The following is a 16,631-nucleotide window of genomic DNA, read 5'->3' on the forward strand; positions in this document are numbered from 1 at the left end:
AATGTCACCCAAGTAAATAAGATGATAAATTGCATAACATAAAGAGTATCTTGAAAATTAAAATGAAATATGTCTTTTACAATCTCATTTCTATTAAATTTCTCATCGTCAAATCATGATGTACATTATTTGACTATATTTTATATAATAAATTGCATATCATAAAGAATATCTTGAAAATTGAAATAAAAAATAAGTCTCTTATAAATTTTATTCCTATTAAATTTCTTATCGTCAAATCATGATGCACTGTAAATTATTTGAAATATATGTGTGTATTGTACGGCGTCATTAATGCCTGGTCCCCAAAATTGAATGCGTTTCGGAAACTCACTCTTCGTCTCTTTCTAAGGAGGACAGCTAGAAAGAGACGAAGAGTGAGTTTCCGAAACGCATCCAATTTTGGGGACCAGGCATTAATGACGCCGTCTGTACATCTCATATTATTCTTGTACGAATCTGATATTATTTTTACATCATCTCTCTGTCTCTCTCTTTTCCTTTTTCTATCGTAGCAAACCTATACAACACACACACACACACACACACACACACACACACACACACACGGCTTCCCTTTCTATTATATATATATTCCGCTGATATTAACGAATTTTTATCAAACATGATTTACGGGGACGCTCTACACGTGTGCGAAGGAGATACGATGCGTATTTTAATATCCCGACACTCGCTCTTGCGTGTCTCTCTCTCTCTCGCGTTATCGTGAGATAACGACCGGTGACAAGGCCTAAGTATGCTCTTACAGTCACCGTAGGCCATTCGTGGCACGGCACGGTGCGGAGCGGAGCGGAGCGAAGCGAAGCCGGAGCCGAGCAACGCAGCGTGACGCCACGCCGCACGCATCGAGTTAGACTTTTGCGCGCCACGAGAGCGAGAACGCGTGTGCTGTTCGTGCTCCTCGTGCTCCGTTTCCTCTCGTTGATCTTGCGCGTCAGTGTCTCGGGTGACGTTCAGGAACTACGAGGCAACCGCGGGAGCGATGTGCGAAGGATCGGCGGCCGTGGCTGATGACAAACTCATTTTCTGGGTCACGGACGGGATCCGGCCTAATCGTCATTTATTTCGCAAACGCGTGCGTTGATTATTCGCGGGCGGCCTCGCCTATGATGGATGCTGTCGTCCGGAAGATTATGCCGCCGAAATGAAGAAGTTTTTTCGCAACTCGTAAGTTTCGGTGAAATCCGTGAATTCGAAGCCGTGTGATACGAAGGAATGTGTTATCGGCATTGATTTTAGTGTATCAATATTTGATCGTTGCTATCTGCCCAACCCATACGTGTTTCTCATCGATTACAAACTCTGCAGCTCGGATACTTGAATAATCCTAAATTAATTGTGGAGCGTAGTTCATTATTTTAGACGATCGATATACCTTTGAAATCGTTTTTCAAAAATAATGTACATAAAAGATTCTCTAAACATTTATAGAAATGTTTTTGAAAACGTGTTTGAAAAAAAGGAGATATATATATCGAGATACCCTTTTCGTTTTTTATCTAGACCGATCTTTAGGAAATGCTTCCACACTGCCTATTACTACCTGGATTATCCGCCACGGAATGTTCCTACGCTTCAAGAATGGGAGAACAGCGAGCAGGACGGCGAGAGGACCGCCGTGGCCGTTCAGCAATTCGTTCAGCACGTTGCGAGCCTTCACGCCGACGGTGACATCGGTTTCAGCAAAGAATACGAGCTAATACAGTCGGAGACCGGCGATTATACCGTGGAGAATTCCCAGTTCGCTGAGAATAAGGCCAAGAACAGATACTTGAATATACTCGCGTGTAAGTAGCCATTGACGTATCGCCCGTTCGTGCGCAGTCGTAATATTTACAAACGAAAGGAAATATCTTAATATAGAACCGGTAATACCACTGTGTGTGCTCTGTCTCTCTCCGCTCCTCGCGAGAGCGTTCCATTTTTGAAGGATGGCTTCCACTTGCCGTGTCGTGTCAATGAATACGTATTCCCTCCGTTTGATTTATTTCAGCTCGGCCTGACCCCTCAGTCGCTGACCCCCGCGTCGATACCATCTGGCTAAGATTATGACGTATCATTATCAATTTCGACGACAAGAAATTAAAGCTCGAGCTAGACTTATCGCGTGGTCGAATAATAAATTCGTTCGGAGAGAAGTAAAGTTCACCACGAATCGAGAATACTCTCTCGCGCTCGCGAAATTCGCACGTTCGAAATAGAAAATGCCTCTTCATTATCCGCGGGATGGAACAATCGATATAATCTCCGAAAATGAGGTGATAAAAATAAAAATGAGGTAATATAAAATATATCTTGGCTTGAATAGTACGCTGATATTTGCGTCGACCAGACTGATAAGTGGATAATCGTCTAGTCTAGCGCGATTAAGATCCGTATTTTTAGACCGGTAACAAATTATAATTGTGGAGATTACGATTGTAATGAGAATGCGAAGGCGTTGCCTTAACTGGGCGAGGCAGTTTAATTTTATTCTTTATGTTATTATCATTAGACGACCACACTCGTGTGCAATTGCTCTCCTGCGGCGGTGGGCCGCCTAAAAAGGGCCAGGATTACGTTAACGCGAATTACATCGATGGATGGCAAAGAGCGCGAGCTTACATCGGTACCCAGGGTCCACTCCCGCCTACGTTCGACGGTTTTTGGCGGATGGTCTGGGAGCAGCGCGTATCAATAGTCGTAATGATTACCAATCTGGTCGAGCGCGGTCGTGTAAGTACAAAGTTAATATCAATACTTTTTTATAACATTAATCAATAGTTACATAATGACAAGGTGAATACAATTATGAAGTCAATATTGATATTTCTTTTATAACGTTAACCAAAAGTTACATAATAAAATGGTGAAAGAATTATGAGTAGGAACAAAGATAAATTATTCATATGCGCAAATGCTTGCCTCACTGTAATTAGTGAAGGAATCTGATGTATTAAGTTTATTGTTACTTATGGATTATTATTGTTACTTGTAGAGGAAATGTGATATGTATTGGCCCAAAGAAGGGACCGAAACGTACGGTTACATTCAAGTAACTTTAGTGAAGGAGGACATTATGGCCACGTACACCATCCGCACTCTCCAAATTCGACATTTAAAGGTATATATTTAGAAATAAAGTGTGTGTGTATGCGCGCTTAAATCGTTCTTCAGAGAGGAATGGACGTGAAAAAGCATCGTGATAAAATCAAAAGCCAATAATCGAATAATCCTCCCAACGAGAAACCCTTTCGGATTTTTAAGCAGATCAAGAAGAAGAAAAATGGGACCAATATGGGCGAGCGCACTATATGGCAATACCACTACACCAGTTGGCCTGATCACGGCGTGCCCGATCATCCGTTACCCGTTCTGAGCTTTATCCGCAAATCGTCCAACGCTAATCCGCCCGAGGCTGGACCTATTGTAGTACATTGCAGGTGAAAATCTTATTTTGACAATTTTTAATTAACAGAGATTTCCAATTCGACATTGTATGCTTTTTTTTAAGTATTTCTAGCGACCTTTAACGATCGCGCTCTCTCTCTATTCGAAATATTTTTTTTGTTTCAGCGCCGGCGTCGGGCGTACCGGAACGTACATCGTAATTGACGCCATGCTGAAGCAAGCTAAAGCAAAGGGCGAGATCAACGTGTACGGTTTTCTCAAACACATCCGCACTCAGAGAAACTTTCTGGTTCAGACGGAAGAGCAGTACATCTTTATCCACGATGCTCTGCAGGAGGCGATCGAGAGCGGCGAGACCAATATTGACGCCAATAACTTAATAAAGCACATTCAAGACATGCTGTGCCCATCGAATACCAAGACTGACGCATGGAACAACATTGAAGCTCAATATAAGGTAACTGATTTATCCTTGGATTTGACCGATTTGACCAATGTTCGAAAGTTAAATTATTTAATTTAATTATGTGTGTCATTTCTCTCTAGTTGGTGACGTCGTGGAAACCTAAGGACTTCAATCTCGTGTCCGCCACCAAAGCATGCAACGTCCACAAGAATCGTAATATGGACATTGTCCCTATCGAGAACGCGCGCGTGCATCTAACGCCGAAACCAGGCGTCGACGGAAGCGACTACATAAACGCAACATGGGTTTCAGGTAGGTATATCAATCATGCCTCTCTTTGTGTCGAGGCGCAGTCTAAATCCCTCGTTGCAAACGACAGTAAAAACATGGTATTTCTAGGCTTTCAACGCAACCGCGAGTTTATCATAACGCAGCATCCGATGGAGAGCACCATAATGGAATTCTGGCAAATGATGTGGGACCACAATGCTCAGACTATCGTCATGTTAACTCAATGCGATGAGGTATGTCTCGAAGATTAAGATAATCGTGTGAAGGAGAAAAAGAAAGGCCTTCTAATAATAAAGAATGCCGTCCGACAGGAATACCCGGAATTTTGGCCCATCGAAGGAAAGGATCTCGAGTCCGAGACATTCCGAGTGCGACTCTGCGGAACGAAGGAAACTGTGAATGGGACAATCTTGCTGGAAGTCGCGGTTCGGTCGTTGCAAGATGATTACGAGCTCAGCGCCAGGATCGTTCAAGCGCCATCGAATCAGAGCGGTCTGTGGCCGCACAACAACAATCCGAAGACTTTCGTCAGCATCATTCAAGATTTTCATCGGGATTATCAGAATGGTCCTATCGTCGTAATGGATAGGTGTGCAGAAAATTTCATTCTTGCAAACTCCCGATAATTCCACGATCAATCATTTTAAGCGAATACATCTTATATTGTTACCTACTTTAGGTATGGCGGAGTCGAGGCTGCACTCTTTGTTCTGCTGACTACGTTAAACAAACAATTGGAATTTGAGCAAAGCGCCGACATTTACATGTTCGCCAAGTTGCTTTACATGAAGCGACCTGGCGTTTTCCGCTCAAAGGTGAGCCTTAAGTTAGAATTTCTCCTCACGTAATTTTAGCCGCATTCGCGATTAAATGGGAAAATTTATTTATTTATTATTCGCAGGAGGATTACGTTTTGCTGTACCAGTGTCTGGAGTCCATGCTATCGACGAAAGGCCGCGCGGAGCCCGATCTGTACGCCATGGCGAATGGACACGTCGCTACGCTGAGCGATCCGAACGAGATCAGGTCGGCCTCGTCGATTCAACACATGCCAATAGATTTTCCATCCAAGTCATCCGTCATTCGCGAATACGCGACCGTAGAAGTCAGTTCCGAATACCTGTCCGACTATACCATTCCCATACGCGTGGACCACCCGATCGAGTCATCCAGCAGCCGTGGGAGCGAACCCTGCCTCTCCTCCCACGGCGGCAGCAACGATCATGTAGTACCATTGGAGAAAAGCATGGTGGTGTCGCAGAGAAACATTAGCTATCATAATAATCCGCCATCCGGCGTCTCCGTAATGGTCGATGCTAACGGTTATATCACAAATGGCAGCATGCGCGTACCCTCCGACAGTCTGGAGCCCAGCTGTAAGATGATGCCGCAATGATGCCGGCCTATCTTCGGTTGCAGCGCACCCTCGCGAAAGTCGGCCCCGCTGTAATCGAGACTCCCGAACGCCGGAAATTTAATCACGACCTGGTAAGTGCATGCCCGTACGCCGAATCCTCGACGAGATACGATGTTGTAAGAAAAAAATTCTGCTTTTCCTGCGTGCAGACTGATCCTCGCATCGCAGAGAAGGTGATAATTCGCATCCATGGGAGAGCTGGAGGATCTTCGAGCGGATTTCTTAGTGTACATAGAGTTAACGTGAATGTTAAGAGAAAAGAAACCGAAAAAAAAAGAACGTGAGAGAAAAGGAATTTCGGTAAGGAAACCCGGTTTCCGGCGCGTGAGCGGACAGTGCCAAACACAAAGAGACAAAGTTGCCGCCGATGCACGCCGGATGGGCGATGCTTATCTTGTCCGTCGCGTAAGTTTACGTTGTTCAATCTTATTTCGTGTACATACATTGCATATAATTATTGATACATACAACACACACGTGCGCGCGCGCCCGCGCACACATAATACCTAGGTACACACACACACATACACGCTACATAAAATATTATATATGTATACATATGTATATGTGTAGGAAATTTGTGTGTCTGTACGTATGTGCGAGCGTGCGTGCGCGTGTATATACATATATACATATATGCACGTCGAAAATCCGACAGCTCCGAGTTGCCAAAGAATCATTACGATAGCCTAATTGTTAGAAACGATATTTCCGCGGATGGGTGTGTACATATATAATATATCATATACATATACACGTGTATCCAATTATTCTACGTGTTTTTAGTTTATTGTATACATATATATGCGTGAGGGTGCATCGTCGGGCGAAATGCTTCGCACATATACGAATCACGATTGCCGCGCGTGATAACGAAATTCATTTATAAGCGTCTGCCCTCTCTCGTTTTTCATCCACTTCGATTTGTGGTCCTAGCCCAGTGTTGGCCGCGACAATGCACGGCTTATCGTGCCTGCTACTGCCATGTATAGCGACGATACACCGGTATCGGCGATCCGTCGTGCCGCCGTGATCGTCGATCGTCAATCAATCGTTAAAATTAAGTTCGGACGAGTGATTTCGCGCGTAGGCCGCTCGATACGCGATACTCAAATCAAAACTACGTGTGTGTAGCAAATATCGTACCACGTGTATTCGCTTCACGTTCGCGGAACACCCGTAAACGAATCGAACGCACAACTTCGTAGAAAACTATACGGCTTTTGATAACGTCTAACGCGCTAACGTTACTTGTAAGGTGCGATCTCTCTATGGGAAATAACGAAGATTTTTTTTTATAGGTGACGTTTGCATAAAATAACGCAAAGGCCGAAATTTTCTGATGGAATTATTCGTTAGTAGACACCAGGAAATGTGAAAAAAAAACGCGTCGACTCGTTGCTATGGCTTACGCTTTCTTTTTAATTAAAAATATAAAGTAATGTAACTCTTTTTTACGGTGATGACAATCGCGATATTTTAGTTGGCCGTTGCTTGTGGCTTGGTACCCCGAGAACCGCGAAACAAAGTAAAAGCAACGACTAAATCCTCAATTTATTAAATTATACGAAATGCGTATGCGTATCTGCGCAAGATAGTATTTAATTTATTTCGTTAATCATTAAAGGAGGAGAACCGGTTTTCCTCTGAATTTCATTCTAAAATATTAGAAACGTTCTATTTTTGTAAGAACTATTGAAATTAAATGATTTTAGCCTAAATGGACGTATTTTGACGCCTGTTTATCTTGTAACTCTATTTAATCCCATTTTACCATTAACGCTTCTATGTCACCTACATATCATTTCCTTACATTTGTCTAGTGTGTATATGTGTTTCAGGTAGAGACAAAGTTGAAGACATTTGTATGTATGTAAGCTATAGTTTCTTGTAATCATTTTATATAACACATATTATCATCTTATAAATATCTACAGTAACTAAAAGATAAATATACAATATATTTTAGAAAAATTGTGCTACAAGAATGTTGATACTAAAGATTACGAAATATTTAATCGTTATTTTACACACCCAAATGTAAGGAAAAGATATGTAGGTGTAGAAGCGTTGATGGTAAAAATGGGATTAATTGGAGTTACAGAATAAACAGGCGTCTATTTAGACTAAAGACTCACCTGATTTCAATAGTTCTTACAAAAATAAAACATTTCTGATATTTTAGAATAAAATTCAGAGGGGGCCAAAAATCGATGTTATGGACCTTACGGACCCTTCTCCTTTACGACGAAGTGGAAGACACGTGAGGCTTACGACGAAGAAAAATCGAGAATCGACGAATTATGCAAAGGTCACTTTCGTTGCATGTAAAGATACTCATCGCGCAACCGTACTGATTTACAAATGTGTCTTATCGATTATTCGTCACCGTGCATCGAGAAAAGCGCAGTCAGATACTTGCGAAGTGTACGTTCCGTCGCTTGGCCTAACTCGTACAGTACAAATTAGTCTCTACTTTCTTGAAAGACTACTCATTTAAGTTAACAATGATCAATTACGTGCAGAAGACTCAAAACCGGTTCGTTTCAACTTGCCGAAACTGTATTTATAATTAAGTACCAACACCGTTCTAATAATAATTGCGACAAAGCATCAGTCAATACTACCGAACGACGGCTCTTCCGTGGTAATCGATAACGTTATCAGTCGACTCGAACGGATTTTCGCGTCACGGAGAAAGAAGGTAAACGGAACAGAGAAAAAAAAGGGAAGAACAGTTCCTCGCGAATCGCGGCAGATAATATTCGCGCCAGGTTTATCTCGTCATACGCGAATGCGATGTATAAAATTCGCGAAAACCAGAACATAATCGTCCGCCTTAATCGCCATACCCTTCGGACGTAGAACCGGAAGTAGAACCGCTGGACGAAAGGGAGAGAGCAGAGGCAACGAGTAACAATTTGCCGAAGAAAAATACGCGTGAAAAGAAAAAGAGACTCTATACGTTCTTTTGGTCAGCTCGCTGTGATTAGCTATGCGAAAGTGCTCGTTAGAGAGAAAATCGCTTTATCGTCGATACGTCAAGTTGCGTCATGATTAGGAACGCCCTCGCGGGCACAAGACCTGACTGTCATTCGGGGAAATCAGAACGACAAATCGATTCCCGAGTCGCGCGATTCGCTTCGCGACGATCGTGGGGGGTCGCGAGAGCGTAAAACAACAACAAAAAAAAACCAGAGATCTTCGACGGAAGGAACGGCGTATCGGGTATCGCTGTTCCTCTCGCACGAGAGTTACTTTTTCAAGAAGCTCGAGGTAGCGCCCCGAGTTACGTGAAGAGAGCTTGCGAACGCGAATAAACGCAAGCGCATTTCCGGAACAAACCGAGCGGATCGATCTTCGAGATGGGGATTGTCCATTGGAAGCCCGGCAATCGATGTACGTATGTATATCCGATTAGCCGCGGTCAAGTCTCGATTGATCGCCAATTCGTACGAAACGGAACACCTATTGACTTATCGTCTAACTAGAGATTACTATGTATGTAAAAACCGTGTCTTTTAATTAATGCCGTAATAACTTAAGTCACCGACAGAAAGAAAGGAGCGAGAAGCGATATTATTGTACACATACCCACACTCAGACACACACACACACACACACATACACATACTACATGTGAATGTACGCGAGAAGTTACGCCGAAATGGTAGATGCACACCTGAGTGACGGACAGCTCACACGAACACGAACTCGTCGCGCTAATAATCGCGAGAAGAAAAAAATTTATATATATATATATAAAATTTATATATATATATATATATATATATAAATATTTATGATATGAATGGCGATATCGGAGAGTAAGATGAATTGTGCGGGCGTGGCGGACGAGGAATCGCTCCGTCTTTAAATCGGATTCAACGAGACGGGGACAATGCCATAGAAAGGAGAGAGGAGGTTGAAACAATGCTCGTACATCCCGCGGGCGACTTGTACAGCGAGCGATACCTCGTCGCGCACGTGCACATACGCGATCTATATTGTATTTTACGATATTACACGATTATATGTGTACGTACCTACATGGATAAACGCAAAATAGACGTCTAATGAGGTATGAGTGGCCGTGAGATAAGCGGGGGGAGGGGCGATCCAGGGGGGAGGGGTGGTCGTGCGCGGCCGCCCGCGTATAATTCGATGATAAAATAGGTGGTGTGTATAGATAATGTAGACTCTAGTCAACATAATATTTGTAAGATGACGCACACACACATTGTCTCGTTCGTTTTCACACCGTTAGTTCGCATCTAGCTCCCCTTGGCTCTTGATTTCATTTCTATCTCTTTTTCCTGCCTTTCGTCGTCCGCTACGCCACGATCGAGACGAGAAAGATGACGATTGAACTGCGTTTTCCTGTCGTTCGTCCGCCGGATAGCTATAAAATGGTTATTTGCTGACGGGAGGGGAGGGGGGGGGCAATCATTTTCCTTCTTGTTAATCCCATTTAACGAGCTCCTCTGCGAGAGAGAGAGAGAGAGAGAGAGAGAAAGAGAGAGAGAGAATGGTTCGCCGATATTAATCGCGGATAATTTCGAGTGTCGCACGACAAGGTGGACGTAAAGGAGCTGGATCGAGCTCCAGTGCGTTCCATCGGATTCCTTTTTACACTCTCAGTATAACAAAGACTGCGATTGTAACTGTAGTATTCGCGCGGACCACACGTGGAAGAAAAGCGAACGGTCTCGTTCCGAGTTGATTTTATGTGATATATATACGTACGTATGTGCATATGTGTATTTTATTAAGTGAAAAACACGGAAGCGAGTTCGGGAAGGGCGGTTCGGGATTGCGCGGATCTCGTTGGCGCGCAGTCGTTCAGAGAGTCTGTTACTTATACATATAAAAAATAAGTATATCCAGCAATATATATGTATATAAATAATTTATATATATATATATATATAAATGGATATATAGAAATGAATGTGTTTTAACAGAGGATGTATATGTTGAATGCCTATCGAAACTTCAATAGACAACCGTGAAAAAACACACTCAAGCACGTTCGATTGTTTCGTACATAAGTTGCCACAATTTATAACTTTATAATTATCATTCGTATAATGAATCGTCTCGCAGAAAGCACACGGCGGAGGGGAGCGGACTCTCTCTCCCCTCCAATCTAAACGTATGCACTACGGCCTACGGTAACTGTAAAAAAAAAAGAGGAGGAAGCTGTTTATACGTATAATCATGATTAACGTGCATTAACAATCTATCATCGACACCGCTGGGTACACCGAGGTCGGCTAATGTACGAAAATCGTAGAAAGCGGTAGAAAGTTTTAGAGGAGGGTCCCGAGAGACAACGGGTATCATGAATCCGCGCCATGCCCAATTAATATCCGATGAATACGACGAGAATGATTACGAGAAATCAATACGTAAAAACGACAGTCAAGACTGCCAAACGAGTACCTATATTGAGAACATTCCTTCCTTTCTCTTACCTCTTTTCCTTAACTCTTTCGCTATGGCATCTAAGAACGAAGTTTTAATAGTGCATTCTGAATACCTTTATTTCGACGTATTCGACTTAGAACGGAAATTGAGATTCAACAATGGAAGAATTTCTTTCTACCCTGGAAATGTAGAAAAGTTGTCAAATTAGCGATTTAGAGAAATCAAATATAGCATTCAAGGAGTCGCGAGAGAAATCGAGCAATTATTAATCGATGTGTCTGTCTGTATAAATAAGCGGGAAGAATTATAAGTATTATTATATTCTGAAAGTGTGCGCGAGGATAATACAGATATCACTTTATAATAATTAATTCGCAATGTATTTTTGTTTTGTACATAAAAAATGAGAGAAGATGACTATATTATTACCTCCTAAAAGTGCAGGAAAATAATGCGCGTATCAGTTCTGAATAGGCTGCAGCCAGTGATGTATTTCTGTCAAGGATCCGGCGATCATACCAATAGCGAAAGAGTTAATCTCCGAGCATAGCGACCGCACTGCCTTCGCGCGCGATAGAATTTTTAACAAATCGATTCTCTCTGACCGTCGCGACGCGTCGCTCGGGAATAAAAGAGATCATTCGCGCCGAGAGAGGGGACGAGTCGCGTGACGTGTTAAAAACGCGAAGCACGAATATAATTAAAAAAAAAAAAAAAATCAAAAAGCTCGGTTTCTCTGTTCCTACGACGTCACGCGAGTCATCCTTGTCGCGACGCGCGGCTCTCATCGTTAATTATAAATCATTGTGAGCGGCAGCGACACGCGTCAATGAGTCGCGAGAAACACGAATGCTGGTCTAATGCGGTTTCCATCAAGCTTTATTACTCGACATACAGTACGTATCTCAACGAAAACGTAAAGAAGAAGAAGAAGAAACAAAAGACAGAGAAATTTTAGAGAGGTTTAAACGGATATAATGATTGCGATATCAGTCATTATGTGCGATAGTATTACTCGTTTTTTTAACTGTACGCTTCATTCGAGAAGAATTGTCCGTGCTTAAGAACATATACGTCTAATAAATAGTTTGCGAGAAATTTCCAACTGGTCAAATCAGCCAAGTTTCACTCACCAGCGAATCACCATAGGCCTTCGTAAGCGCCCAGTCCGGATGCAGTCGCTTCCTAAGATGTGATCTGATTGCAATTAATTAAGCTAACGCAAACGCAATAACTAAATTCGCTGCGACACACTCCTTATTAAATCCTATTCTATTGTCGTCATTCGATCTCTTAATAATTATCCATGCAAACGCTTCTTTTCTTTATTAGATTTAATATATTGAAGTAAATTATTCATTGACAGTACATCAATTAGGAAATCGCTTTCTGTTAATTACACGAAAATTGGTCAATTATTTAGCGATTGCAAATAACATATGGAAATATTTTTATGAAAATTAATCTCACTTTGCGCAGAACATATGACGATTTCCCAATTCATAAATAATTGAGTAATATGAAGTAATATAATTTTTTTTATCTGATGATGGAATAGAATATACGTGAGAAGTATTATTGTGATTAAGCAAGAAAAATGCATCTTTTTTATTTTCGCATGTTGCATAAAGATAAAAGTACTCTTTTCACTTGAAGCGGTATTTATTGTAGTCAATTGACTACAATTATCTGTAACAAATTTTCTATTTGAACCTGCACACGGTTTTTTGTTGTTATAATCAATCACAATTTTTAGACAAACATACCTGCGGTAACGAAATGTTAGTGAAGATCAACGACGATTATTTGCTACTTGATTGGACTGGAGCTAAATATATCGATGCAAGATTTGCAAGTAAGTATTGTTAATAAGTGTACAGAGGATTCCGGGAGTGGATGAAGGTGTAGCCATTCCCTCCGTTTTTTTTTTTTACAAAAATAAGTCTTTATTTGTAAACGAAGTCTTTGACAGAGTAGTCACTCCAAAAGACGAACATCCAGAGATCTAGATCCGTAGAGCGATGTTGGCGATCGCGTGTATCTCAATGGCGAGAAATCGTAACTTACTTTGACTTAATAACACTCATGCTTTGGCAATACTTCGCTTATTTAAATCTTTCGCTTTTTTTTTGGCTTCTTTTAAATTCCATTTTGGTTTCGATATTTGATTAAAACACTTAAACGGTGATAGTGAAATCCTTGGGCGATTTGGAGAGCGAGCTGTTCGAGTGGAGGCCGCTCGGTCGTTTCCTGTGCAACTTGAGCTTCATGTCGATGTCGCACTCGGCCTCACTGGTCTCGTGAACGTCGGTGAAGCCGCTCGGTGGCTTCAATTCCAACGTAGACAGCTCGCTGCCCCAATCGTCGTCCCTCCGCATCATTCTGAACGTGCCCGCCGGCTCCTCCAGGAGGCAGAGCGACTCGACGGACTTCCTGATGCTCGGCGGCTCCTTCTCCAGCCTGTCGTACGAACCAGGACGCACCGGACGACTCGGCGACGCTCCTCGCGAGCACGAATGCACTCCGGACTCCGATAGCTTCAGCACCGGTCGCAGTATACCGGGGATGCGACCGTCGATCGCGACGTCGATCGCGCCGCGGCTCCTGCGAAAATATCGATTGCTGTTTAAGAAAGCTTTTTGCAGAAACTTACTCGAGCAAGCCGTATCAAATTGTTTATACAAATAAATTAATGTAACTGATAATACAGAGATGATAATGTATAAATATATCGAAAAGCTTTATTATCATAGCAATACGTAATTTAAAAGAGAAACGTGTCTAATCTTTCTGATGTATATTTTCCTCTCTTTTGCAATAATGCGGTAATAATAACGACTATATAGTGTCTGTAATCTGGCTACCGACGATCTTACCGTTGCTTTTCGAGCCTCGGGAAAGTCTTTCTCTCAGAAATTGGTGACGGCTCGGTTGATGTACTTGATTCGTGCGTGTGGTACAGCACATCTGGAAAGACGCACGCGAGACGTTGACGCGAGAAGTGGATTAGTGGTTGCGCGCTTGATTTACGTGATAGGCTGCGTATTAAACGCGGCCCGGACACAGAAAACTGAATACTAACTTACTATGATGAACCGGTCGCTGCACCAGGGCGAGCCGCTGCTCCCGCTGATTCGCGGAGTTCGGCCCCGGCGAGCGGGCCATTATCGACGTCGGCCCGGAGTCGTCCAGATGATTCGACGACTCGGTACGGCTGCTGGTGCCGACCTCCGTGTCGCTGTCCGAGCCGAGCGTGTCGTACTCCTCCGACTCGGATTTGAACGATTTTGATTTGCGCCGCGCCCGACCACGTACTTTCGTGTACTGGTCCACATCGCACTGCAATCGATTCGCTGTATGAGATTTTTTTTTGCGACAGACACACGAGAAATGTTTTCGACACGCGGCTCTCTTGCGAATGTTATTTGGAAAATATTCTTTCGTAAAACATGAGTCGGAGTAAGCATTACTCATATTCGATTGCAAAATATTAACAAACGGAAGATAAATTGATCTAATATAATAGTTTTAATTGAAAAAAGTGGTTTTTACCAGTAGGCCTTATAGAATATTTTTCATTAATTTGTTATTGAAGAAATTTGTTCCTTTGTAGCACCGTTAATACTTTTTAACGATTTTTGCTTCATATTGCTTTTCGCATAATATTTCGCACTGTAATTAAATTCGACCGCGTACTTATTAAATAATGTCGGCGATTCGAATTTAACATTCTCCACGCAATGCAGAACAATTTATGGTCCCTTTAAGTATTAATGCAAAGAAAGTAATTACTCCCATTGCATTATAACTTCGCTAATGAGATTACTTTTGATCGCGGTGACTTTATCCGAGGTAGACATCTAGACGTCGTAAGTTTCAGAAATCTTTTATCAGCTCGGACGTCACGATTTACGGGGGAGGGAGAGCGATGTCAAAAGAGAATCGTAAGATGGATCGTAAGTGGCGGCGCCGTAAACCGTCGGTTGTGAGAAAATAAAACGTACTTGAGCACCTTGCAGCATCGTCTCGCTGCGTTCGTAGAAGAACGCCTGTCTCATAGGGTTCGCCGACAGATTTTCCTGCTCGGGCAGATTGAAGGTGGCATACGGATAAATGTCTTCCGAATACTCGGGTATTCGTTCCAGGGCGCTCACCTCGCGGCAGGGCGATTGCTGTCCCGGTTTCCTCACGGTGGCGTAGTATTGTTCCCTCTGTTCCATGTTGTGTTTGTTGTCCAGGGCCGCCTGCGTTTGCGAGTTCGGATCGTTCGCCCCGCCGGATCCGTCCGGATCTAGAAACGACCGCACTCGAGTTCGTTCGATTGCCATGCAGACACTCGATGATCACCAATTAACGTGACCCAGATTATGCAATATACGTAATACGATATAAAAAAAAAGAACTATAATACTCAATGTTCGTCGAACAAAATTCCCGTTGTTGAACAAATCCCATTGACGCGAAAAGAACTCACTTCTGAAATGTGTAAGAAAGTAAAAAAGTTAAAAAAAAGTACAGTTACCGCACGCACGTACGGGAAAAATATAAAATTCCATCGTCGTGTAGATTGAGCGTATCCTCTCGCGGTTTAAAATAAAGGCGCTCACGTAGCGTGTTGAAGATGATATCAAGAAACTGGTGGTAACTCGAATAAGGTACGAGCGAGCGTACCAGTATTTCTTGAATGATTTATGCACAGGGAGATATTCTCGTTTCAGTAACCGACGTCTCTGTCTGGAGCGACGACCCGGCTATGTAATTCGTTTATAAAGTTTTTAATTAAACCAAACGCTCGCGGTGTATATCGCGGACCGCGCTGTTGTTGACATTGTACCTGATATCGACGGTGTAGTTGACGAAAAAAAATAAAACATCCGCAGAGAGAGACTGTCCCACCTCCTCCCCTCCCTCCTGTTCCCAATTCGCGGCGGAACCGTTACAACGGTGTACCAAGTGGAATGCGCGAGAATAAACGGCATCTGACAGATTTGTTTTACAACGTTGGAAACAACCGTATCCCCCGCAAAGCCGGAGTCTGTGTGTGTGTTCGCACGCTGCTCGGGGGCGTTTGCGACGCGAAATTGATAGAGCGGGCTTCGCGAGTACAGGCTCGGTACTCACGTGTCTTGAGGCAAAAGCAGACCCCGGCGATCGCGAGCATGACAGCGAGAACGGAGATGACGCTGGGCGCCAAAACGTGGGCGTCGAGGTAGAGCGGAGTGGTCTCGCTCTCCTGCGGATGATCCTCGTGCAAACGGTTGTTTCCGTTCGGTGACAGCGTGCTGAACAGGTACTCAGCCTGGGTGGAACCGGCGTTGTTGTAAGCCGTCACGCGGAGCTCGTAGCTGGTGCCGCTCTCCAGATCGACGATGGGGAATTTCGACTGCGGCGGCACGTTATTGGACACTGCAACACGCGCCGGTCAAATCGGATTAATTATCGGCATACGCGAGAATATTGATAAATTGATAGGCACTTAGAGCGATCACGAGTGAATTTTTGAAATATTTTCTAGGACGTCAATATTTCCAAATTAATTTAAAACAATTAACGTTATATTACGCGAATGATTCTGCGATTGATATGTATCATTGATAACACGCGCGCGTAACAGGAAATAAATACAGTCGGCATTTCTCCCGAGACTTCCTGGATATTGATTTTCGAATTAATTCG

General features: G+C 43.0%; 2 protein-coding genes across 9 annotated transcripts in view; one reads left to right on the forward strand and one right to left on the reverse strand.

Annotated features, from left to right (window-relative positions):
* Positions 1–12,053, forward strand: part of LOC139771745 (putative receptor-type tyrosine-protein phosphatase mosPTP-1) — a 266,144-nt gene extending 254,091 nt beyond the window's left edge. For 4 of the 6 annotated variants that reach the window (XM_071704777.1, XM_071704740.1, XM_071704749.1 and 1 more), the window contains 11 exons: positions 1,525–1,808; positions 2,516–2,736; positions 2,999–3,124; positions 3,268–3,443; positions 3,577–3,868; positions 3,958–4,129; positions 4,217–4,341; positions 4,420–4,697; positions 4,788–4,923; positions 5,010–5,596; positions 5,675–12,053. In XM_071704777.1, the coding sequence (XP_071560878.1) occupies positions 1,525–1,808; positions 2,516–2,736; positions 2,999–3,124; positions 3,268–3,443; positions 3,577–3,868; positions 3,958–4,129; positions 4,217–4,341; positions 4,420–4,697; positions 4,788–4,923; positions 5,010–5,504 (2,305 nt within the window). In that variant the 3' untranslated portion in view covers positions 5,505–5,596; positions 5,675–12,053. The remainder of the gene's footprint in view (positions 1–1,524; positions 1,809–2,515; positions 2,737–2,998; positions 3,125–3,267; positions 3,444–3,576; positions 3,869–3,957; positions 4,130–4,216; positions 4,342–4,419; positions 4,698–4,787; positions 4,924–5,009; positions 5,597–5,674) is intronic. The other 2 variants (XM_071704785.1, XM_071704768.1) reach the window with 2 other exon arrangements.
* Positions 12,054–12,875: 822 nt separating this feature from the next.
* The window catches only part of LOC139771728 (cell adhesion molecule Dscam2), a 77,402-nt gene continuing 73,646 nt past the window's right edge, over positions 12,876–16,631 (reverse strand). For all 3 annotated transcript variants that reach the window (XM_071704726.1, XM_071704719.1, XM_071704713.1), the window contains exons 25-29: positions 16,077–16,361; positions 14,960–15,246; positions 14,042–14,294; positions 13,832–13,922; positions 12,876–13,559 (exon numbers count right to left, since the gene is read on the reverse strand). In XM_071704726.1, coding sequence (XP_071560827.1) covers positions 13,133–13,559; positions 13,832–13,922; positions 14,042–14,294; positions 14,960–15,246; positions 16,077–16,361 — 1,343 coding nt within the window. In that variant the 3' untranslated portion in view covers positions 12,876–13,132. The remainder of the gene's footprint in view (positions 13,560–13,831; positions 13,923–14,041; positions 14,295–14,959; positions 15,247–16,076; positions 16,362–16,631) is intronic.

This window comes from Temnothorax nylanderi, unplaced genomic scaffold, assembly GCF_030848795.1.
Source record: "Temnothorax nylanderi isolate EJ_2023f unplaced genomic scaffold, tnyl_v1.0 TNYL_tig0003_pilon, whole genome shotgun sequence".
NCBI classification, from domain to species: Eukaryota; Metazoa; Arthropoda; class Insecta; order Hymenoptera; family Formicidae; genus Temnothorax; species Temnothorax nylanderi.